Consider the following 25208-nt stretch of genomic DNA (forward strand, 5'->3'; position numbering starts at 1 on the left):
TACTGGGTGTTTATTGGGTACCAAGCACTGTGCTGAACACTGATGCATATCTTAGCCCTCAGGATCCTCATACCCCCCCTATGAAGTGGGCATCCCCATTCTGCAGGTGTGGTCACCGAGGCACCAAGAAGTTACACAACTTGCCCATGCACACACAGCTGGTAAATGGCAGCCCTGGGATTTGAACCAGAGCATCATCGTTGCAGTTCACACCCCTCATCACAAGACTGGGTTGAATCATAGAATTCTAGCAGGTTAGGGCAGAAAAGGACGAAGAGACAGAGAAAGTGCCTAGAAAGCATTGGAGAGCAAGGCAGAGACTATGGGGAGTCCAGGGGTGAAGGGGGAGGAGGCCCCCAGAAGGGAGCACTCCTCACTGAGCACTCGCTCTGTACCTGGAGCCATACCAAGCACTTTTTTTAAATTAAGATTTTAGCTTTAATTCCAATATAGTTAACATACAATGTTATATTAGTTTTGGGTATACAATATAGTGATTCAACAATTCTATACTCAGTGCTCATCATGCTAAGTGTTCTCTTAAACCCCGTCACTTACTTCTCCCATGCCCCCACTCTCCTCCCCTCTGGTAACCTTCGGTTTGTTCTCCAAGGTTAAGAGTCTGTTTCTTGGTTTGTCTCTTTCTCTCTTTTCTTTTTTCCTTTGTGCATTTGTTTTGTTTCTTAAATTCCACGTATAAGTGAGATCATATGGTATTTGTCTTTCTCTGACTGGCTTATTTCGCTTAGCATTGTATCCCTTAGTTCTATCCATGTCATTGCAAATGGCAAGATTTCATTCTTTTTTATGGCTGAATAACATTCCATTGTATATAAATACACATCTTCTTTATCCATTCATCAATCGATGGACATTGGGCTACTTCCACAATTTGGCTGGTTTTGTTCTTTTGTTGATACATTTGTCTTTGTCCCTGTTTAGCAAATTCAGCCTCTAGATTATATCATCTTGAAATTTGGCTGGGCCCAGAAATCCCCAAACGTGGGCCCTGTTGGTGTGAATGGTTCTGGGTACTGTGGGTTCTGGGTACCGTGATTCACTGGGCAGAGCTTCTTCAAGACTCTGAGCTTCCTGGTTAGAGCCCCCCGGACGGCTGAGTGTGGAGAAGTCCACAGACGCCCATTGGCTCCTGAGAAGCCGCAGAACTAAAACTCTGGACTTTTCTTAAGAGGAGAATGAAGAGAGGGAAGGGAGGTATTTAGCCCACACAAGCTGTGTCCACACAGTGATAGTAAACAACAGTGTCAACTTCTCTTCAAAACAGACCAGATGAGGTTTAGTCAGGCAGCCCGAGGAAACGGTGTGTAACCCACTCACAGGACAGGACCAGAGAACAGAGCAGAACCACATGAAGTCACGTCTGAGTGTCCCCCCCTTGGGGCCCAGGTGGAGTTCAGGGAAGAAGAGAGGCCATGGGCTGTGTGCTAGGAGACCCTCAGAGCTGAAGCGGGACCTTGAAGAACCTGCAGGGCCTCATGGCAGGCACTCAGTTAATTAAAAACAACAACAACAACAACAACTTGCTACACTAACTGGCAGACGGGTAAGAAAATCCTGTGCTGCAGCAAACACCAGCTGTGATGGAATTTGAGTCCATCTGCAACACCTTCCATCCAACAAGAGCACCCAGTGAAGAAACCCTTAAAGAAAAACCATTCAGGCTCATTCACTGCCCCGAAGGGAGCCATGAAGGCAACAGGATAAACATGGAAGAAAAAATGGAAATCCTAGTGTGCCCAGTTCTTAAGGAGATTATGGAGCCTGTGATGGAATCTTCCAGCAAGATCTACTTAAGGGGAGGGGACTTCACGGGAAAACTCAGATCTACCTTCCCCACAGGTGCGCAGTTAAGTATGCAGCTGAATCTCCTTCAGAACAATCCATTATAAGGCAATCCACTTCAAATCAAGTCAATCTGAGGTTATGTTTCACATCACCAGTTTGTAAAAGGATGCACCAAGAGGTCCTTTTTTTTTTTTTAATAAGCGTGACCTTACAGTCTTCTTTTTTTTTAAAAGATTTTATTTATTTATTCATGAGAGAGAGAGAGAGAGAGAGAGGCAGAGGGAGAAGCAGGCTCCCAAGGAGCAGGGAGCCCGATGCGGGACTCGATTCCAGGACCCTGGGATCATGACCTGAGCCAAAGGCAGACGCTTAACCATCTGAGCCACCCAGGCGCCCCAAGAGCTCCTTTTTATAGGTGGTACCCTGGTCCATCTGACATAGGATTCCTTACAAACATAACTTTTTTAAAAACCTTACATATTGCATAAAGCAAAATATATAGCAGTAGCTCTCTATCCTTGGTTTTTTTACCACTGGGTCAACAGGGGGCAGTTTTATTTTGTTGTTGGCTATACAGCCTTCAACACCCACCATTCCATTTCTGTTTAGCCCCTCCATCTCCCGTTTGGGAGGATTCCCCAACTTTCAAGGCCTTGGCAGAAGGTAAGTCCAGCCCCTGCCACCTCACACTGCCTCCTATGCTAGCAGAAGTCAAGGCGCTACATTGTTTCTCCACTGCCCCCTGAACCCAGGCTTCACAGGGCAGGTTCCTGGGACCCTGAGCCTCGGCCACGTGGTGGTAAGTCAGAGAGAATGTAGAGGGCAGATTCAGCACAGGACTGCACCCTTTTGACACCAACTGTTCCTGATGCCCAACACCAGTGCCACCAACCACCCTCCATAAACCTCTTCTCCTTCCACTTTTTTTCCCCTAAATATGGAAAGAGTCTGATTCTTACAAATGAGAACCCAGCTGGTACAGTTTCTACCATATGTGTAATGTGGCCATATGTCCGCTCAATAAGCACAATCTCCAAAACATCACAGATTCTTCCATAGTAGAGACATGTTCTATTACCTCTTCCCATAGATGCTCAATGAAAGGGTTGGGCAACACTGATACTAACAAAAGAAAGAGAAAGGGATTCGATGACCTCACAAGTCAAGGTATCAAAACTTAGTATGAAGTTCTCTGAAAAGAGGCCAAATAGGCACCTTAAATCTCCCGGAGTGGATTTGGTTTTAAATAATACAATAAGTTAACATGCTAAAGAGCAAGAATATAAATAACTCCACTTCATGTCCGCCTCATGAGACATTATGTCTTAGGTATTTAATTTTAAAGTCACACTGAACATTATGTTTTAGTTAATGAACCTTGCTTCATAAGGCAATGAAAGCATTCCTGCCAATTAGCATCAGGTCTACCTTATAGCCATGTCCTCTAATTCTGCACTTGCACCCTGGGGTAGGGGGGTAGAAGGTAATGACTTCCCTTTCACTTCATGCACAGGAGTATTTTCACCCACTGGCACCTCACATTTGGTCACCAAATGTGAGCCAAAGGACAGCTGGAACATTACATCTGCATCTGTAGATGCTATTCCTTGGCCCATGATCATGGCAAATACAATTGCCCTTCAGAGTGCTCCTCCAGGCCCCCAAGACCTCCCATCACATCCAGCTTGTGCAAGGAGTGTGTCCAGCTCTGCAAATATCAGCTGCCTACCTGGGATCAGCGTGAGGGTGGGGATGACAGGAGCATAGTCTCCAAAGTCAGACGGCCAGGTGAGATTCCTGGTTCCATCACTTATTGGCTGTGCAATCATGAACAAGTCATTTATTTCATTTCCTCTGTAGCTTCTTTACATACAAAATTGGGTGCCTGGGTGGCTCAGTTGGTTAAGCAGCTGCCTTCGGCTCAGGTCATGATCCTAGAGTCCCGGGATCGAGTCCCACATCGGGCTCCCTGCTCAGCAGGGGGGTTTGCTTCTCCCTCTGACCCTCTTCCCTCTCGTGCTCTCTGTCTCTCATTCTCTCTCTCGAATAAATAAATAAAATCTTTAAAAAAAAAAAACAAAATTGGACTCTTAGTAGTACCCACCTTATAGGGTTTGGGGGGAGGATTACCGGAAAGAAGAAATATGTGGTACTTAGAAGAGGACCCACACTTAGGAAGTACTCAGAAAAATAAGTGTTCTCTATCGATCTACCTCCAATATATGTACTTTGTAGAGATTTTTCTGCCAGTCTTTACAGGAAACTGATAGACCCAGATGTTCCAAATCAATGTCAGGGTTGGGTTGGGTTGGGTTGGGTTGGGTTGGGTTGGGTTGGGTTTGGTTTGGTTTCACAAGCACCTTCCTTACCAGATGTTCTTTGAACCAGGCACCCAGGATGGTGATGGGCTACATTGTCATCCAGGCTCCCTCACCTGGTTGCAACCAAGTCCAGTGCTATAGAAGTTAGTAAGCCATGTGTCTTCTGATGCCCTTGAGAGAGAAGGATAAACCACAGTAGGGAGTGGCCTGGCAGGATCAGGGATCGGAACCTACACAACCCTGGGGCAGGCAGCTACACCAAAACAGCAGCAGAGCAATGGTGCTGGAGAGGGAGTGAGAGGCAGTGTTCCAGGCTAGTGGCATCTCAGCAGAGTCCTGCAAAAGGGGAGTGTCCCACCAGGTATGAAGGTACACGGGGTTCTGTAGTCTGGGCGTGAGAAAGATGGGCAAATAGTTGGCACCAATCAAGCTGGAACATTCCAGGTCCCGGGAACGCAAAGACAGAGGAAGTGGGAAAATGGCAACTATATTTTGTGGAAGATTGTACAGGCAAGGTTATTAGCCATTCCCAACCCTTTAAGAAAGGAAGAAACTGGTTCAGAGAAGCCAGGGAACCAAGCCAAGGTCATACAGTGGGTAAGTGGTAGGTCTACTCCACCCCCACCAGGCTAGTACTTCTGCCCTTGTGAAGTCCAGGAGCCACCAGAAGGCTGAGCAGGAAACAAAAGCTGGACCTCAAGCAGGGGGCAGGATCACTCAGAAGCCCAGGCCCTGTCCTAGAAGTGGGCACAAGAAAGGACTCAGAATCAGCTCAGCATTCAGCTGGGCAGAGGATGGGTATGGTCCTGGAGTGTGGAAGGGGCCAGGCCTGAAGGTGGGAGCTAAAAGACCTCATTTTTAGACTGAAGAGATGGGGATAAAACAGGAGAAGCCAGGACACCATGACAATGGTGACAAGTTTGAAGATACTGGCTATGATCATGGAACAAAAGAAATCTACTGGCTCACCTGGGCTCTCAACAAAGGATTCTGATCTTACTGGTGCTGAGCTCCAAATCACTAAACTAACCAGACTTCCTGAGTCCTGAGGCTACAGAGTACAAATCACAACACATGGAGAGGGCAGAAAAAGTTTCTAGGGTCGGAGAGAACATAACCCTTTAGCCTCTGCTTAGATAGGAAATAGCACTGTAGAGGGGAACCCATAGCTGTATATTTCCTGCTACAGATAATGAAATCCACATGGAGTTTCCTTGTTCAAGACAAAAAGGGACACAGTCAGGGGAAAACCACAAAGGGCTGCAAAGTAAGAGTCCCGGAGGGAGCGGGAAAGGAGGGGAGATTGCTGATGGCGAAGATGAAAAGGCAGCAACCACTGGGGAAGACAGTTTGGCAGGTCCCTACAAAACCAAACATACTCTCACTATACGAACCAGCAACTGTGCTCCTTGATATTTACCCAAAGGAGTTGAAAACACGTCCACACAAAAACCTGCGCATGAATGTTTAATTCATAATTGCAGCCTTATTGATGTTTGTCAAAACGTGGAAGCAGCCAAAGTGTCCTATGGAAGGTGCATGGATAAACTGTCATAGCTCCCGACAACGGAATATTATTCAGCACTAAAAAGAAATGAGTACCAAGCCATGAAAAGACATGGACGAAACTTAAATGCATATGGATGGCTATGTGAAAAAAGCCAACCTGAAAAGGCTACATACTGTGTGATTCCAACTCTAGGACATTCTGGAGAAGGCAAAACCATGGAGACATTAAAGATCCGTACTGGCCAGGGGTCGGGGAGTGGGGGATGAATCGCTGGAGCACGAGTATTTTTAGGGCAGTGAAAAATTCTGCATGATACCATAATGATGAATACATGTTCTTAGACATTTACCCAAACCCACAGAATGCACAGCGCCAAGAGCGAAACAGAATATAGACTATGGATTTTAGTGATTATAATGCATCCATGTAGGTTCATCAATTGTAATAAATGTACCACTCGGGGGCGGGGTATTAATAATGGGGGAGTCTGCACATGTCTGGGGGCAGGGGTACATGGGAAATCTGTACCTGCCTCTCAATTTTGCTGTGAATCTAAAACTTCTCTTAAAATAATTAAGTCTTTTTTTAAAAGGCCAGAGAGCAAAGCTGTGGTGATTTTTCTAGCATCTGGCATGGTGAGCCAGCTTAGCAGAGGTCCGCTACTTTTGCTGGATGGACTCACAAGCTGAGAAGTTCGGATGTGCCAATGGGCGGGGGGCTAGAGAGGTTCTATAGAAACCTCCTGGCTGCCCCACTTACATTATAAACCTCCCTGTGCTGTAGTCACACTGGGACATGTGTCTCCGTTAACGCACACGCTCTGTGAGGAGCCCCACAGGACGCATCTTTCTGCACCCATCACACCCAGCTGAGGGTCCCATCAGAGCTGGCATTTCAGTCCATCTTTGTTAAATGAACTCTACCGACATTCCTGCCTACAGACGTGGGCTGGGCACATTGGTTTCTGAGGGGACATTGAGTGGCAGCCCTGGGAGCACACGAGGGTGCCCCGCAGGTCTTTCTTAGTACCTAGAATTCCATGCACTTCTTCCGCGGCTGGCCATCTCCGCTCTCTCTGAAGAACCACACTGCCATCTGCTGGCGGAACACAGGAGGGCCTCGGACGCCGCTATGCCCGCACTGCAGGGGCTTGCTCTGAAGTCGCAGGGTTCGACTCCCAGAGTAATGCCCAACTAACCCCTGGTGTGCGACACTCTCAACTGTTGGAAACTCCAGGCTCTCCCCCCTCTGGTTTTCCAAGCATCTCCTTGGGGATTCATCCTTTTGTTCAAAAACCTTTCTCTTGGGGCACCTGGGTGGCTCAGTTAAGCGTCTGACTCTTGATTTCGGCTCAGGTCATGGTCTAAGCCCCACCGGGCTCTGTGCGGAGCGCAGAGACTGCTTGAGATTCTCTCTCTCCCTCCTCCCATCCCTCTCTCTAAAATAAATAGATAAATAAAATCTGAAAAAAAGAAATTTAAAAACAAATTTCTCTTGTTCAGTGAAGTGTGTTCTCCCCTGTCCCCCTGAGCATATTGCAGACTCTTCTGACCCTGGGAGGAAGGGAAGAGAGGATGGGGTGGTGGAGAAGCCATCTCCCACTCACTCCTTTTCCAAGAGGCTTTACCACAGCCCCAGATCACCCGAGCAGGTGTAGTCAGGTTTTCTGTAATGAGGTTTGTTACACATTCTAACAACTCAGACCTGAGGATGCATCTTAGAGTTATGTCTCTGTGTGAAAACCTTCTTTGATACCTTCTGGGGATATCGAGAGAAAGCACCAGCATCAATGTCTCACTTTAAACAGAGAATTGCATATTGTGTGAATTATATCTCAATAAACTGCAATTTCAAAAACAAGTCTCTCTCTGGCTGGGTTGGAAGTTATGGGCATCCAGGCTGAGCTTACATTCGGGGACATGCTCTGCAGGAGCTTTCCCAATCAGTCCTCACAACCAAAGGACAGGGAGATGCCACCACTAATCTCCCTTTGCAGAAAGGAACACCGGGGCTCAGAAAAGTTGCGCTCTTACCCAAGGACTCACTGTGAGTACCCTGTACCATCTGCTTTGGAACCAGGTTCCTAATCACTACAGTACCCTGCCTTTCACATGCTATTCCTATCATGAAAAAATAAAATAAAAATTCCCTTAGAAAGAAAAAAACTTTCCCTTTTATTAAAAAAATTATGATAGGTGGGCACCTAGGTGGCTCAGTCAGTGAAGCATGGCTCAGGTCATGATCCTGGAGTCCCGGGATCGAGTCCGGCATCAGCCTCCCTGCTCAGCGGGGAGTCGGCTTCCCCTTCTGCCCCTCCCCCTGCTCATGTTCTCTCTCTCTCTCCCTCAAATAAATAATCTTTTAAAAATTTATGATAAAAAAGACATCTTCCAATAGATGAATGTATAAACAAACTGGCGTATCTATTTGATGGAATATTATTCAGTGATAAAAAGAAATAAGCTATCAAGCCACAAAAAGACATGGATAAATCTATATATTGCTAAGTTTGAGAAGTCAGTCTGAAACAATCTACATACTGTATGATTCCAAATATATGACCTTCTAGAAAAGGCAACACTGTAGAGACAGTGAACAGATCAGTGGGTGCCAACAGCAGGGGAAGAGGTGGGAAGTCCGAATAGGTGAAGCCCCGGGGACATTTCGAGGGTTTTCTGTATTCTGTATGACACTGTAGGTGTGGATACGTGACACTATGCATGCACCAAAACTCAATGAACCATTCAGCACAAAGAGTGAATCTTAATGTATGCACATTGGGAAAATCATTTATGAGGTTGGGAGAATCCCAGGATGGAACGCAGACTGTGACAAGACACTCTAACTATATTCAAATGTGTGAAACAAGTTCCCTGAAGGGAGAGGCGGGAGGGTGCTGACTTAAGTCACTTTGGAAATGAGTGGTGTCTGCAAACCAAAGCACAAGGAACTGCACACAAACACTGTACTCGAGTTGATAAGAGTTTTTCCCACAGTGGCACAGGCTCACAATCCTACTACTGCCACACATGTACATCAGAATTCGACAGTTTGGCAAATGGATGGGGATGGCAGGAGCCAGGTTTCTCAAAGGTAGAGTGGGAGGTTCCAGATAAGCAAGGGGAGGTGATCATGGATTAGAGCTGGAGACATCAGTACAAACTCACATCTAGCTTCATATAGACACAGATGGTTACATATAGAAACTGGTAGGTAAATAAATGATAGATAGATAGATAGATAGATAGATAGATAGATAGATAGATAGATAGAGATGCATTAGTGTGCATGTATACATTTCCTTGCTCTCGTTGAGAGGGCCTACAAACAATGACAGTCCAGTAGCAAAGAACCCATCTGCTGCCCAGATGGTAATTTTAAATACCTTTCTCCAATAAAAGGAACGAGGGCTCCTTGGAGAAATGGCTGATTCTAGAACTGAGGTGAGAAATACACAAGATGAGCCTGGGGCTTCTTGGAGTGCCAGAAAGTAAGAAGAACATGCTTCACACACACACACACACACACACACACACACACACACACACACACACACACACACACACACACACACACACACACACACACTTATGGAAGTGTATCAAAAAGACAAAGAAACCAACTGAAAGAGTCCCTATGGCCAAAGCTGGAACAATTTGAGCAACAGAATAAGTAGTATTCATTATAAACCAAAGCACAAGTCAATTTGGATATGAAATGATTGAAAAAATAAATGTGAGAAAAGAGACAAATCTTCTATGCAGAATTCCAAATAATTGATGCAGACAGTCCACCCTCAAGAAAACTGAGCAGAGCTTAGTAGGCTACACATAGTGACTTCCTTCCAGAGTACACTATGGAAAGGGGAGATTAAGAGTAAGTGGAGAAACCTGACAAACACTACCTCAGCCAGATGACCAAGGTCAACAACAATGGGAAAGTCATGTTCTAAGTCTGTACCCTTGATAAGATGCAATAAAAATGACCCTTTATCTCTGGGGTTTTCCTCCAAAAACCCATAACCACAGTCTAGTCATGTGAAAACTCCCAGTAGAGAGACATTCTACAGTACTCCTCAAAACTGCCAAGGTCACCCAAAACAAAGAAAGTCCAAGAAACACAGCTAAGAAGAGCCATGAAAACAAAATGGAATGTGATATCCTGAATGGGATCCTGGAACAGAAAAAGGACATTCGGTTAAAACTAAGGAAATCTTAGTAAACTATGGTCTGTAGTTACTAATAACACATCAACATCAGTCCATTAATGGTGACAAATGTACCATAATACATAAGATGCTAGTAACAGGGGAACCAGGGGCAGGGTGTAAAGGAACTCCCTATACCATCGTCACCGTAAATCTAAAACTGTTCTAAAGTTTATTTTTTTAAGTAATGATATGAGAAAATTAGAGAAGGAAGAAACAGGGGGAAATAAGCAGAGAATTCAAAACGGGCACCTCACCTTCCGCTTAAAAATATAGATGTCCCAGCTAATTGAGTACTTACTACTTAGTACCTGCCTAGCACTAGGCTGTTTTGTGCTCACTTTTTCACGTAACCCTCACAAATGTGCTGCCGGTAAATATCATATCATCCCCATTTGCAGACGATGATGAGGTCAAAGATACGTTAACTTGCCCCACACCAACAATTAAGAGGTGGGACCGAATTCAATTCACTCCTGTGGTTCACTCTGCTGTAAACCTGTTTGGAATGTCTTCACCACTATATCAATAAATATTTACGAGCACCTACTGTGTGCCCAGTCCAGGCAATAGCTGGTGTCGGACCCGAACAAGCTACAAGTCTAGTTGGAAAGACATGGGAAAAGTTGGTTTTATGAAGAGAATATCCACTACAGTCTGTGAAGAAAGTGCAACAGAAATTTAGAGCAGGGACTTTCAGTTGGAGCAATCAGGAAACACTTCATAGAGACTCTGAAGAAGGGAAGAAGGATTAATTAGCACAGGAGGGGGCCCCTGCAGTGAGGCTGGAGCCCTCAGCTGTACCTGCTGTAGGTCAGGCGTTGGGGAAGTAGCTCTCCTTGGTGGAAAGAGCCCCGGCTGGAGAGCCAGGAGCCCCAGAATCGGTGCCACACTGGTGTGGGCCTTCAATCTGACCTGGTGCCTCCCGTGGTCCCTTCTACCTCTTTCAAAATAATAAAATAATAACAATTCTGGATGGCAATCCCACATTTTTCCTATTGTTAAGTTACTAGATCATTTGAATACTAAAGGATTCATTCTTTTTCTTAAAGTACAATAACTTTATTACAATATGTCCTGGTGGTCATTCTGGGTCTATTTATTCAGTTTTGGGGTATTCTCCTGCAATGTGTAATTTCAAACTTTTTGGTTTTCTTTTAATCTTGGGGATGTTTTCTAAAATTACAGTTTTTAATTTTTGTTCTGTTTCCTTGCTTTAGTCTTCTTCTTTGGGGAACCTATTGCACAAATGTTACATTCTTTACCTATCTTTCATAACTGTCACTTTCTCTTAAATCCTTTTTATTCATTTTTTTCTTATTTTTTATTTTCTCCTTATTCATCTTCTATTGCTCTTCAAACATTGTTGCATTGATTCATTCCCGTGTTCCTTCTGGTTTTTCCTTCATTTTTTTTTAAGATTTTATTTATTTATTTTGAGCGAGAGAATGAGAGAGAGAGAGAGAGCACATGAGAGAGGGGAGGGTCGGAGGGAGAAGCAGACTCCCCACTGCACAGGGAGCCCGATGCGGGACTCGATCCCGGGACTCCAGGATCATGACCTGAGCCGAAGGCGGTCGCTTAACCAACTGAGCCACCCAGGCGTCCCTTTCCTTCGTATTTTAAATGATTGCTTTTTCTAATTCTTTCCTGAGTTCTTAATTTCCCAACTTTTCTAATTCTGTCTTATGTCGTTCTTGCATGTTATTTTTAAATCTATAGATATGTTTTTGAGACATTATCATTTTCATTTATTTTATGGGCATGTCCCGACGATGTGATTTCACTGTAGGCAGGTCATTCTGCACATTATTTTTAAGTTTGCAATAGTACTTTACCTCAATCTTTATTCTCTTTTGCCCATTTTTAGGTGAAATTAATTCTTCTGAACTTCTGGAAGAGAGACTTGAACTAGGGTAGTTTTATTCAGGGCTCTAGAGCCCCCTTTGCTGTTGACTTTGTGATGTGTTAAAAAATACAGCTCTTACTTTCTGCAAAGTCTTGACTCTGTTCCGTCTGACGGGAGGGAAAGAGGAGTCTTTTCCTTTGTGTCTCCTGCACCAGCGCTGCTTCCTTTGGGATCCTATCTCCGGCAGTTTCTCCTCGGCGTGGGACTTTGCCCTAGGCATTCCTGGGACACTGACCGCTCCAGCCCCAGGAGGCCTTACCGCAAATCCCTCCTGCTCACCTACTGGAGTGGGCAAACCACGCCCCAGTTCCAGGGGCTGCTCTCAAATTGGCTCACTGAGATTTCAACTTCCTGATGGTTATTTGGGGGTTCTTGGGTCCACCAGACCTTCGGCTTCCTCCTGCACAGACGCTGATGACATGCTCATATTAAGAGTTTGTGGGGATACTTGTCACCTCTATCTGGTGTAGATCTTCTCCATGAGCTCTGTCTGGTCTAGAGCTCCTCCATGAGCTATCCCAGCAAAACCCCATTTATAGGGCGTGATTTGGCGAAATCCACAAACTACAACCCAACTTGTCACGTGTACGGTGCGAGGGGCAGTCCACATGCAGTCGACAGTTCTGGAAGCATTTTACTGTAAGCAGTGTGGCCCTGTCCCCTTGTTTTCCAGGGAAATGGAGCCCAAGGAAGTTACTCGTCCCTGAGCAGGGAGAAAAGGTTTTGTGTATCTCTGCTCTCAACTCGTGATCTCCGCGCCCGGGGGCCTCTCCCTGTTTGCCCCTGTAGCCGCTGGGAGAGGTGTGAATACTGCCTGTCTTTCTCCCGTCTTGCAGAGCACACTTTCCGAGAGCAAAGTGACTTCATACGGGAGAGCCCCTTGCTAAACCCCCGAGACCCTTTCAGTTGTACGCGCAGCCTCAGGGGGGCCTGATCTAGATACATCACCTTGCCAAAGTCTGCATTTTTGTTTCTAAACACCGACGCTGTGTACTGAATCCCGACTCTGTACTCCCAACACTTTCACATCTAGCAACCACAGCATGGGCTCTACCTGCCAAGCCCCTCCGCCCCTCTGTCGACCTCCCCCCCGCCCCCCTACATTTCTCCTCAGAGCCAAAGCACTCAAGCTATTGCATGAAACGTGTCACAAAGTGCTTCTTGTCGAGTCTTCATGTCCTTGCCGGCATAAATCCCCCCGGCTGTGGGGAAACAAGAGGGCAAAACCTCCTCTGTGGCTCTCACAGGTACAACCTCGCCTCCTGCACAACTGCTCACTCCTCTCTCAGTACCGGGCAGCTGATGCCAGGACGGGCCCTCAGGCTGGACCAGCACGGAGGGCCGAGTGAAGGCTGGTCCCTCGCACCGGACACATGACATGGATGGATTCATTTTACCAGAGGGAAGTCAGCTCCTGACAGCATGTCCACAGTGTAGGCCCCCCATCTGTACCCTTCCTAGAATCCTTACTACCTTGTACATCAGACTTCACCAAGGGATAAACTGAGCAAGAAAAAGAAAATCAGCTTCCCTGGACTTATTCCATAAATTTAGCATACTGACTGTTTTTACACCCAACCTTTTTTTTTTTTAATCATTTATTCAAAAAGTAGAGAAGAGTCTTTTGATTCTCGTTTAGCTCATCCTCCCTCTGGGCACTTGCACATTGCAGTTTTATTCCCGTTAACCATCTTTCTGGGATCAGCTTGCCTAGTTTTGTCTCTTGGACTTAATGCCAAGACATGCAGATCCAGGCAGGAAACTCCAGGCACCCGGCACCAGGAACCTTTGCTTCTGGGGCTTGAGGCAATTAAGTCAAACTTTGCTCTAAGGCTGCCTTGGGAAGGGACAGGTTTACGAGCCTGATGAACAAACAGTGGAGTGGCTGTCATGCTTGAGTTCCGGCCTGCTTGAACTCCAAACCAACTGCAATTCACAGCTCCCGTTTTCTGGGAGAGGAAAACCTTTGGGGGGAGCAGAGAAGATGATGGTCTGAGTCCTAACGGGGAGGTTCTTCTGACTTTTAGAGGGATGACGGAGGAGAAACACAATTAATACATCCTATCATTCAAGGAGAAGCTTCTTTTAAGAACAATCCCGTGGGACATAGAAATAGGAGCAAGTGCGAAACAAACACATTCAAGAATGGATCTCTGGCGGATCAAAATACATCCTGTTATTGAGTCCGCATCACAAATACAACCTGAGAACTAGCCGTGTATCTTGCTTCCTCCCACACAGCAAGTTGGAGCCAACGATCCTTCAGAGAAAAGGAGAGAGGAGGGACAACGGAAATGTTGGCAAGGGTTTTAAGGCACTCTTGTCAATTTAGGCTCATCATACTGGGGAAACTTTCCCTGCTGACACCCTGGTTCTGAATGGTAAAAATAGATTAGCTCACTTCATTTTCTGCTTCCCCAGCTACAAAGTAATGGACGTTGCCAACCATGCTTTGGTGGATGGCTGAAGTATCTTATATTTATTCATCAGTCAAAGCCATCCAAATCCAAGATATGGTTTAAGATTTAATGAGACTATTTTAAAAAAGAACTAGCCATACAACAAAATATCAAAAATAGTCAAATCTATTTGAGACTCCACAATGTGTAACACATGGTGGACCATGGAAGACTCACTTTTGACATTACACTCACCAAAATATTAGGTTTTCCAGAGAAAAGAAAAAGGCTTTCCAGTTAAGCCAGACAGTATGTGGGGAGGCCAGAGATCCCTCTTGAAAGGGGACCTTCTATCTAGAAAATCTCCCCCAAAGGCCACCAGTCCTGGAGATGAGCTCGCCTAACATGCGGGGTGGACAGTGCTGAGAGGAAAGACACAGCCGAGACAAAGCACATTCTGACATTTTATTCACTGATCATAAATACAGTCTCATGAATCAAGGTGATCATGAATAATGTACTAGCACCTGGAACCTGACCATCAGAGAGCAAGCACTCAGTGTTTCACCATCACTGGCCAGAGAACTCACTGCGGCTGCTCGGGGCGTCTCCCTGAGCGAGTGATCAGCTTTGTGGGGACCCTCCTTCTGGTGCAGCAATTTTATTCTTGGCTCGTTCTCAACAATTAAAAAAATCATAAAAGATTGAGTGTTTGCAAGAAAATATCAAAGAGGATAAGATTTTTCAGTTCTTCTTAGAATCTCAAAGTAAAAAGGGGAAGGAAAGCAGGGAGGAGAGGAAAGGGGACAGATGTCAGGGATCTGCCAGGCTTCTTCCCTTCCCCAGAGCATTTTACAAAAACGAAAACCAGGGAGGATTAATGCTGCTTGGAGATGGGCTGCGTCTCCCTGATGAGCCACTCGAGAGCTTCCTGGCGGCCCTGCTTCTGCAATTCCTTCCCGATCACGTCCCTGCAGGTCAGGTGGTAATTGTTGAGCCAGTCACACTGCAAGACGGGAGAAAGACAGGCAGTATTCACACCTCTCCCAGCGGCTACAGGGGCAAACAGGGCGAGGCCCCCGGGCGCGGAGATCACGAGTTGAGAGCAGAGATACACAAAACCTTTTCTCCCTGCTCAGGGACGAGTAACTTCCTTGGGCACCATTTCCCTGGAAACCGAGGGGACAAGGCCACACTGCTTACGGTAAAATGCTTCCAGAACAGTCTACTGCATGTGGACTGGCAATGACTGTGAAGGAACTAAAAATACCTGAGAGCAAGTCATGGCTTCGGGCTTCCCTGAGTGCAGAGTAACCTGTAACCAGGTATCCTTCCCAACAGGAGCACCAAGCCATACTCACAGGACACTGTGAGAGGGACGGGGCAGGGGGTCTGGTAGGTCCTACACCTACCTATGTGGCCTCCTTCCCTTACACCTCAGCCATCTTGGGGTGGCAGTGGAGGGGAGGGGGGCTGAAAACTAGCCCCTAGAGGGCTGGTTAAACTCCTGCTAAGAGACACACCTGAAGGTGTCGCACCAATGCACAGAGTTTCCTACCCATTTCCATTGCCAAAGCTGAATAAACTAGGATCAGCCAAGCCCCCATGGTCTTATGAGTGTGGCTATCTAGATAAACCCCAAACCTCTGGTGACCAAGGACTGTGGTGCTGCAGGGTGGGGCCGGGAGCTTGCTTAACTTTCAGACACTCAAAGGAATGTGCCCACCGCCCCAGGAGATTTTTTTAAAAAGAGGTAAGAAGGAAGGAGGTCTGACAGGACTTGGTGTCTGGGTTGGGGCGGATCCACAGGGGCCTAACGGCGAAAGTTCTGCGGCCATAAAAGAGTAAACTCTCCCCGCTTGGGGCGGGGTGGGTGTGAAGGCTGGAGTGATGCCAAGTTCTACCCAGAGGACAACCACCCATTCTCTTCCCTGGCCATGAAGTGGGCCCGACCCGACACTCAGCTGCAGCGAAGCTGGCAAGACAGACCCCGCCATCTGTGCCACTGTTGCCATGAGCCACATGCCATCTGGGAAGGCAATGGTGTTACAGAAACACGGGCATCGGGGCCTACAGTCTGGACCAGGTACCAAGGATGAGCCCAGGGGTTGAGATGGGCAGACAGACACAGCGGTATTGCCAACAGGCTTTGACCCAGCCAGGGCTCCACTCCCCACTGGTAAGAGCCTACTGGCCCCTGCTAGGAGTTAGGAGCAGGACAGGGAGTCAAAAGCAAGCCAACTGCTGCGGGTCAGGCAGGGCTATGAGACAGCCTGCAGTCCAAAGCAGCCAACCCTGGAGCCAAGGTGAAACCCCCGAGACCCTTTCAGTTGTACGCGCAGCCTCAGGGGGGCCTGACCAACATTCCAAAGGCCCCAAAAGTCTGCAGCTGCCCACGTTCATGACCGAAGTCCTCAGCTGCCATCTGGTGATAAATGACGGGAATGCAAACCCAACCCAAAAAGTCCTTAAAGTAACCAAAAACACTGTCGGTTTGGGAGGCGGTAAGGGGCATGACCGAGTATTTTAAAAAGCCAAATAGACAGAATCTGGGTGTGGGGTATTACTGTGCCTTCTGACAGAATGAGGCCCCAGATTTAAGTGGTATATGGAAGTTTTGTTTTTGTTTTTGTTTTTTGCTAAAAGAGACAATAAATGTACTCTGCTTGGTATATTAAATACATCTACTGTTATTTGTAGAAACTTGCTTATGATCTAAGGGTAAGAAGCTATTATCTGCCCCATAAAAACTAACTGGCAGAAAGAAGAGTTCAGTGCTTCGGCCACGCAAGGTATAGTAATGAACCACTGAATACAACAGAGCCCACTGGTCTATGTTCAATGTCATGGGGTGGGCCGAGTCAGGTTAACAAAATTCCTCCCTCAAGGAAGAATGGCCTCACTCAACCTTCCTCATGCACTATTTCTGTGGATAAGGTGGAATGTCATTGGGAGGAAGCCTCCTGATGAGCACACTTTATGTGGACAGCAGGGACTGCATGACCTAGAGCTGCATGGTAGGAAGCCACGGCCTTGGGCTTCTGAGAGCAAAGTGACTTCGTACGGGAGAGCCCCTTACTAAGACCCTGGAAGCTGTACCCGAGGCCATGAGAAGAGACCCTGGCTCCTACAGAGCACAGAGGCCTCAAGCCGGTGGCTTCCACGTCCGCTCATGTGTTCTTGTCCCCTCTCCCCTAAGCCAGGGACCGCTGGAGGGACTCTTCCTGCCAGGCCCACGGCAGACACTGTGCCGCTAACAAGCTGTTTCCTGCCCGGCACCCTTGACAAGCTGAATAAACCCACAACGGTCGCCTCATTTAGGGGCCGTTAAGTGGGGATGTCTGGCCGGTCAAGGACACTGACGGGCAAAGCAGAAGTGCCCACGCTAAGGAGGAAGCAGATGACCTTTTATTGTCACCCCTCTGTGAGCTGGGTCCGGCAGAAGAGGCTTCTGGCTGGGAGAGTTCCAGTCCACGGTCCAGCAGAAGAGGCCTCCCCGCGCCTCAGAGGCACTTTTCCTAGTGCCGAGCATGGGGCCAGGTGTGCACCACAGAGGACGCCTCAAGAGGCGCTTCACTGTGGCCGGGGTGAGGTCAGTAGCTGCTCTGGCAACAAGAACTTACTTCTTACGGGACCTTCCAGGCTCGTCCTGCCTTTGGCTCCCACCACTCATTTGCCATTTGCAGGGACTTCCGACCACCTGCCTCTTGCTCTGAAACTTCTTTCCTTCTGGCTTCTGGCTCCCTGGCTCAGGAACTGTTTGGTCTGTCCAGTGCTGACTCTTCCTGCCCTGTTTCTGACCCGTCTCTGCTCCAATTTTTATCACCTGCCTGATCCCTCAAGCCTGACTCACCCCAGGTCCCGGGGCCAATCACCTCACCTGGCCTTGTGGGCCTGGGGACCCGGCACAGGATTGAAGGGGTTTCAAGACCTGTATCCCTCTGAGCTTGACAGTGAGCCCCACTGTGCTCCTAGCTTTACGAAGAGCTTCACAGCCCGGAGTGACGAGAAGAGTAGGCACTAACTCTCTCCTTGTCTATGTGAAAACTGGGCATATGATAATAGATTTTGCTTTTCATTCCCTTAATGTTTCATTCAACACGAGGAAACAATGTGGTACATGCAATGGCCAACAGGCCCTACCACCCATCTGGCTCCTCCTAGGAAGACACATGGCCCATGGTTTGCTAAACGCTCCTCAGCGCAGCCATGGCTCGTGCCCTCAAGGAAAGCAACGGCGAACTAGTCCCACTCATGAAACCTTACAGCCCCACAATGGTGCAGGGAGGACTATCTCTACCTAGAGAGCCAACAAGTACAGGAAAAGCATCCAAAGTCCTCAGGGGACCTGGGATTTTCAGACGCAGGTGGCACAGATCTCTAAATTACAAAGTGAGAAGAGGTGAGAGAATGTAAGGTAGCTCCCCAGCCCCACTCCCACTCTGTCTCCTCCAAGCCACCCTCATTACCTCTTTGTCTGTAAGAGAATCCACATCTATCATTTTGGTCTGTATCGGAACCAAAGTTAAAGGTTCAAAGGTGAGGCTTCCCCGGTTATTGAAGTTATACTGTTGGAAAAGGAAGAAAACAGAAGCTTTTACTCCTATCTACTCCAATGAACCACCATGAGGTCATTCCCACCAGCCATGACCAGCCCCGCCCCCAGGGCAGGTGTGACCGGGAACCAGGAAGGGGTTTGCTGGTCGGCATCTTCAGGGGGCCCAGGAGGCACGATGAACCCATCGGACGCCACTGTCCTAGAGCTGCCCTGCTGTGCCAACAGCCATCATTGGGGAAAGCCGAGGGGCTCTGTGCAGCAGGTCCCCAGGCTAACGTCCACTGTGATGGAGAAGCAGTGGGGGCAGAGCATGGCAGTGTCTGGATGAGGGGCATCACCGGTTTTGGTTCTCAAGACTCTACCAGAGTGCAAGTCCCCAACATCACTTTTATTTAACAGTTAACCACGTGTCCTGCCTCGGCCAGCCAGTCCCATCTGGTGACAGACAGCAGGTGTGTCCACGCTACAGAGTACGGACTGGCCAGGGCACCTGAGAGCATGCTGGGTCTCTGTTTCTGGCAAGACCTCTGGGAGCGAGGTGAGAGGCCACTCTCAAGGTGACTTCGATGTGGAAGCAGAGAGCAGAGGCCCGCCCACACGCTGAGGATGCCACTTCCCTCCAACTGTTCGATTTCCACCGTCACCCACAGAAGAGCAGTAAACGGGTCTTCTAGGTAAAGCCTAGCACCTAAGCCCTGCGAACTCTTGGTAATAGTGATGGGGAGAAGGTGAAGCGCTTGTCTTCTGGAAGGCAACAGACCTGTCTAATCACCAACCTGTGGGGCCTGACCCACTGTATAAGTAAGGGTTCCTCAGCTTTACCCGGTAAAAATCATCTGAGGCATTTGTTGAAAATAAAGTTTCCAGGGCGCCTGGGTGGCTCAGTCGTTAAGCATCTGCCTTTGGCTCAGGTCATGATTCCAGGGTCCTGGGATCGAGCCCCACTTCGGGCTCCCTGCTCAGCGGGAAGCCTGCTTCTCCCTCTGCCCGCTCTCCCTGCTTGTGTTCCCTCTCTCACTGTCTCTCTGTCAAATAAATGAAATCTTAAAAAAAAAAAAAAAAAAAGAAGATACAGTTTCCAGGCCATGGCCTCAGGTCTGGGAGGAGCCTTGCCTTTAAACAAGCACCTCCCCCACCCCCAGCATCATGACAAGGAGCTGCCTCTAGTAAACTCAAGAGCCCCAAACCGAAATCCCCTCAAGCAGGGGCCTGCCTTGTGCCCCAGGAATCCCAATTCTGGGTCCCAGTTCATTACGGATTTTCTTTCTGGCTTCTGCAGAGGACAGTGATTTCTAGGAGACTCCCTGGTATCAGGGGGAGGAAGCTCCATTTTGGCTCTGGAATGGCACACTCTTGGCTCCAAAGACAAATATCTTCATCCTCCCTCATTAAGAAATAAGGAAAATTTAAAAATAAATAAATAGCCAATTACCTACCTTTGTCTTCACAGGAACCACCAGGACCACATTTTCAATGCGAATTCCAAAAGCCCCGTCTTCATAATACCCTGGCTCTAAAAAAAAAAAAAAAAAAAATCAAACCCAGAAATGAGAAGCAGCCCGTGATGCGCACGCACACACGGAGCAGAAGTGCTTGCTCCCAGGATGACAGCCCCACCCTGGAGGAGGGGATACAGGCAAACAGCCCACTCAGTCCGGCGACAAGAGCCCAGAGACGCCACCTCCTCTCGCACGGCCACTTCCAACAGGTACTCGAGGAACAGAAAGAAAGGTTCTAAAGTCCCTGAAAACTGGTGCCAGGGTGGGGAGTACAACAGCAGAGAATCCACCAAATAAGTCACGGTGCCTATTCATAAGACATAACGAAGCGGGCATCAAACTCTAGGCACAGACATCTGGTAATGACATGGGGAAAGTACACTAAGTAAGCAAGCTGAATACAAACAATACGTCCAGTATAATCTGAATGATGAGAACAAAAGACATAGATGTATATAGAAGACCCAAAGCTAACACATCAAACCACGAAGCAATGTTTCCCCTGGGCGGCTGGATTACAAGTGATTTTCATTTTCTTCCACATGCTGTCCCATGGCCTCACCTTTTCTAAAATGAACACGTATCACTTTTATAATCATAAAAAGTTGTTGTTCTTGTTTAATTCAAGGTGACAAGAGGGGGAAATTATATCCAATTTACTTTAAGATAATGAAAAGATAAGCAACAACAGAGAGCCTTCAAACAGGCTCGAAGACCCATGCACACCCTGGATGTGAAGGACACTCACCATCGGTGACAATCATGCCTGCTTCCAAGGGCTCATCAGAGAACGTTTTATAACTGATGCCACAAGGGCCCTCGTGAACATTTAGAAAAGACCCAACACCGTGTCCTGTTCCGTGCAGGTAATCCAGGCCAGAATCCCATAAAGCTGAGCGGGCAAACGAGTCAAGAAGGTGTCCTGAAAGACACATAAAGAACCACTTGATGATATTTGTCCAGTACTTTTCAATTTGCAAAGCACTTTAGAGATTAGATTTATTATGTTTGGCTCCAGAAAGTGAAACAGAAACCAGCATGTAAAAGTGACTAGAGGGTTCTGATTTCAAGCTAGCACAAGAAAGAACTAACCACCCGAGCTCCTGAGACAGCCGCGCCCCCACCAGCCAGAGCTCAGTCTGAAGCGGGAGGACTGTGTGTCCGGGAAGCCAGTAAAGGGGCTGGACGCCTGCAGCACTAAGGGTGTGGCTGAGGCAGACTTTCCCTTCCCAGCTCTGGGACCCTGAAGCGTCACAATTACAGAGATGAGACTCTAAGGAAACAGATGCCCAGGGGGATATGAGTGCAGACCCCACCTAAGCAGATTCAAGGCCCAGGTCTTGTCAACTCCCCGTCCAATGCCCCATCCATCAGTCCTCGATCAGACTGGTATGTATCTGAAGTCAGGTTCCCAGTAAAATAAAGCCCGACAAGGGTCCCAAAAGGAGGCACTGGCCCTGCAAGGCAGGAGAGACAGGAGGCTGCACCAACCAACTTCCACCTGGGCCCGGAGGCCTTCATGCGCTGGCCGCCCTCTCCTGGGAGCCACCTGCCTGTGTCATCTGACACCCCAGGTGGTCAGGAGAGAGGTCCACCACTGACGTCAAGCCCAAACCGAAGCCTGGCTCCCTGGGAGGCCCGCCGAGCTCAGTCAGGGGGTCTAGGAGACTCACTCCACACAGCACTTGCCCCAGCTGGGCCTGAAGGGCCCAAGGCTGACGGGAAACAAAGGACATGTTCTTCTGCTCAAACTTAGACACGTTTGGTGCCTGAACAAGGAAAAGCCTGCCAGATGACAGAAGGACCCACCTACCTTTGGTTCCAGCCGGGAAAACAGCCGCACTCACAGCTATGTGGCCCTTGAGGACGTATGTGAAGCATTCCTGCCAAAGAAAACCCAGGGGCATGTTGCAGACGAGGACAGATGCTTCAGTCCTGGAGTTTTCCGGCAGCTCAGAAAACCTTGCCTCTGAAGGTTTTTAGCAACAGCACAGAGAAAATCAGAGTAAAAAGAAAAAACTCTGGTGGAAAAACAAAAAGCCTGGCCATGGGACCAATCATCTAGAAAATCTTGAAATTAAATTTAGTTAAAAGGAACTGTCAGAGAGATGGCCCCACAGGTCCCCCCCTTGTACTGAACATTCTGACACACTCTAGCTGAGCCTGAGAAAGACGAGCAAAAGTCATAAAACTACCGATGACGTGAGCTAACATTTACCGAGCTATTCCTCTGTGCCGGGCATGGTACTAAGCACTGAGCACTTCATCCCACACTTGGTGCTGGAGATGCTATTGTCATCCTCACTTGACAGATTAACCAGTCTGCCAGGCGGCGTAGTTCGTAAGTGGCAGCACCTGGCCTTGAAGCCAGGAGTCCGGCATCAACATCTGTCCCTTACCCATGTTAGACTCGGGGGTGATCCCTACTGCCCGGGTAAGGAAAGTGATGCTTGGAGGGTTAGTGGCTTGCCAGTAAGGTGCAGAGCGAGGACTGAACCCACACTCTTCCATCTGGTCTAGAGCTCTTTATCCAGCACAGAAAGGAGTCACACCAAAGGTACGTGGAGCCGAGGTCAGATTCTCCTAAGGTGCTCGTGCCTACAAACAGGTCAGGTGCAGGACTAAAACTAAAATCTGCTCTGCCGCACTGCGTAAAACTCTCTTCCTGTAGGAGCTCCTAGAAAAACAGATTCACTCAGGGACTCAACCAACATTTGCTGGGTAGTGACTGATCCGGGAACTTGCGAGGGTCCTGGAACCATTATAACCAGCCTTGGAGGCAGGTACTCGTATCCCCATTTTTATGGATGTGTCTAAGTGCTTTACTCCAGGCCACAGAGCCAGCAAACGGCAGAGAAGACCTGAAGTCCAGTCTCCAGACTCCTACCTCACCATCATCTCCTCCTCTCCATGCCAGGCAGACCAGAAACTGAGCAGTGTATACCATTTTAGAGGCTTCCTGAGCTAAGCCTATAAATGGAAATGCTGAACTTGAAAGAAGAAGGGATGGGGTGGCTTTCAGAATCAAATCTAGACACTGTTTGTAAAAAGTATACACTTCACTACCCTACTCCCATCCACAAAGAGATTTCCTGAGTCAAGAGAATACTGACGCTGTTTAAACTTGAATCTGAGTTACTCTGACCTTAGCAGACAGAATGCTTTTAAAATTTCTCCAGTAATTAATTAAATGGACATCATAAAGCAGAGAAGCCTGACTCCACAGTAATGAGCTATTTTATTCTCCCACATATAAATTTTCCTTCATTACACAATTCCTTTTCCTAAGAGCAGTGCCGTTGTTAAGAAAGCAGAGAGGGCTCTCCAGTTTCCTGCCCCACCTTACCTTCTCATAGGCTGTAGGGGTCCCAAAATGCATGGTCCGTGTCACATCTGTCGTTCCATCCCTTTCCAAAAGAAAGGACAAATTAGTTTTCACTCAAAATAAGCTTTGGCTCAGGGGTGCCTAGGTGGTGCAGTTAAGCATCTGAACATTGGTTTTGAATCGAGTCATGATCTCGGGGTTGTGAGATCAAGCCCCATGTTGGGCTCGGCACTCAGCAAGGAATCTGCTTGAGATTCTCTCTCCCTCTCCCTCTGACCCTCCTGCTTGTGCTCTAAAATAAATAAATCTTTTTCTAAATAAATAAATAAAATGAGACAAAGTATGAAAGCAAGGATGGCCTGAGGTGGTGAGAATGAACTCAATTGGGCCCTGACACACACACACACACACACACACACACACACACACACGCTCTTGGTCTACAGTGTAAGGACTGTTTCATGGGTGACACTATCACAGGGTTATAAACGAGAAGGAGGACAAAGGAAACAGGAGCAAGTGGGAGCCTGCTTCTATCAAAAGAGGGCCAACCTCTAATTCCTCCTGTCAGGACAGCAAAGGACTGGACCCTACAATTACCCAAAGACATCTCTTAGAATGCACTAATCCACACCCCTGACACAGAAAGGGTAACTTCTGGTATCTTGCTAAAATTTAGACGTGAACCAAAATTTACACCAGAACCCAAACAATTTCAACACCGAGCTCTAAGCTGTTATTATGAATACAGACCCATGTGTCCCGAGGCTAGGCTGTGATTTCCATCTATGTGGTGGAGCCCGCTTAATAATCAGGCTCTCCAGGGGCACCCGGGTGGCTCAGTTGGTTGAGCAACTGACTCTTGGTTTTGGCTCAGGTCATGATCTCATGGTGGTGGAATGGAGCCCTGCATCAGGCTCTGCGCTCAGCACAGAGTCCGCTTGAGATTCTTTCCCTCTCTCTCCCCCTCTGCCCGTCCCCCTGCTCTTGCTCTCTTTCTCCCTAAAATAAAATAAAATCTTTAAAAATAAAAAAACAATCAGGCTCTCCATCAGCCACAGTCCCAACTGCAGTGGGAACGGAGCATTAAAACTGCTCGTGCTATCTTAATACAGACAACACCTATTCCAGCGCCTTCTCGTGGGTTCCACATGGGGACCCAGCCAAATCTTGGGTTCTCCTCTGAGAAGCGTCCTAGAGGATGAACATGACAGCAGTGAGACATGAAGATGGAAATTCAGAAATTCAGGGGCAACCCTAGTTTCTCATCTACTCATTTAAAATTAATCCCTCCCTTCCCAAGGCCATGAGGGCGCTACGAGTCCAGAGAACTAGCAGGCAGTTTATGAACTAGGGCAGAAGCCTTTCCAACGGTTTTGAAAGCTTGCTTTCAGTTATTTATTTAGTATTTAACAACTTCCGGCCAAGAACTAAACATTTCTATCAAACGGTCTTTTGTGGGAAGAGTCACCACTGGACAACTTCAAGCAGGGGTGAAAAAAAGGACAAAACATGAGAAGGATTCCATTAGGGGCTGGTGCACAGTGAGATTCCCGTCTGGGCACCCTCCGCTGGGGCCTGGCTTGCCCCCTATTCAACTTTTTTTTTTTTAGATTTTATTTATTTATTTTACAGGCAGAGACACAGCGAGAGAGGGAACACAAGCAGGGGGAG

At 47.6% G+C, this 25208-nt stretch overlaps 1 protein-coding gene across 2 annotated transcripts in view; it reads right to left on the bottom strand.

Annotated features, from left to right (window-relative positions):
- Nucleotides 1-14603: 14603 nt before the first annotated feature.
- The window catches only part of XPNPEP1 (X-prolyl aminopeptidase 1), a 50670-nt gene continuing 40065 nt past the window's right edge, over nt 14604-25208 (bottom strand). For both annotated transcript variants that reach the window (XM_027596603.1, XM_027596604.1), the window contains exons 16-21: nt 23556-23616; nt 22023-22092; nt 20958-21131; nt 20147-20223; nt 18622-18720; nt 14604-15158 (exon numbers count right to left, since the gene is read on the bottom strand). In XM_027596603.1, the coding sequence (XP_027452404.1) occupies nt 15030-15158; nt 18622-18720; nt 20147-20223; nt 20958-21131; nt 22023-22092; nt 23556-23616 (610 nt within the window). In that variant the 3' untranslated portion in view covers nt 14604-15029. The remainder of the gene's footprint in view (nt 15159-18621; nt 18721-20146; nt 20224-20957; nt 21132-22022; nt 22093-23555; nt 23617-25208) is intronic.

The sequence above is a fragment of the Zalophus californianus genome, chromosome 15 (genome assembly GCF_009762305.2).
Source record: "Zalophus californianus isolate mZalCal1 chromosome 15, mZalCal1.pri.v2, whole genome shotgun sequence".
Taxonomy (NCBI): Eukaryota; Metazoa; Chordata; class Mammalia; order Carnivora; family Otariidae; genus Zalophus; species Zalophus californianus.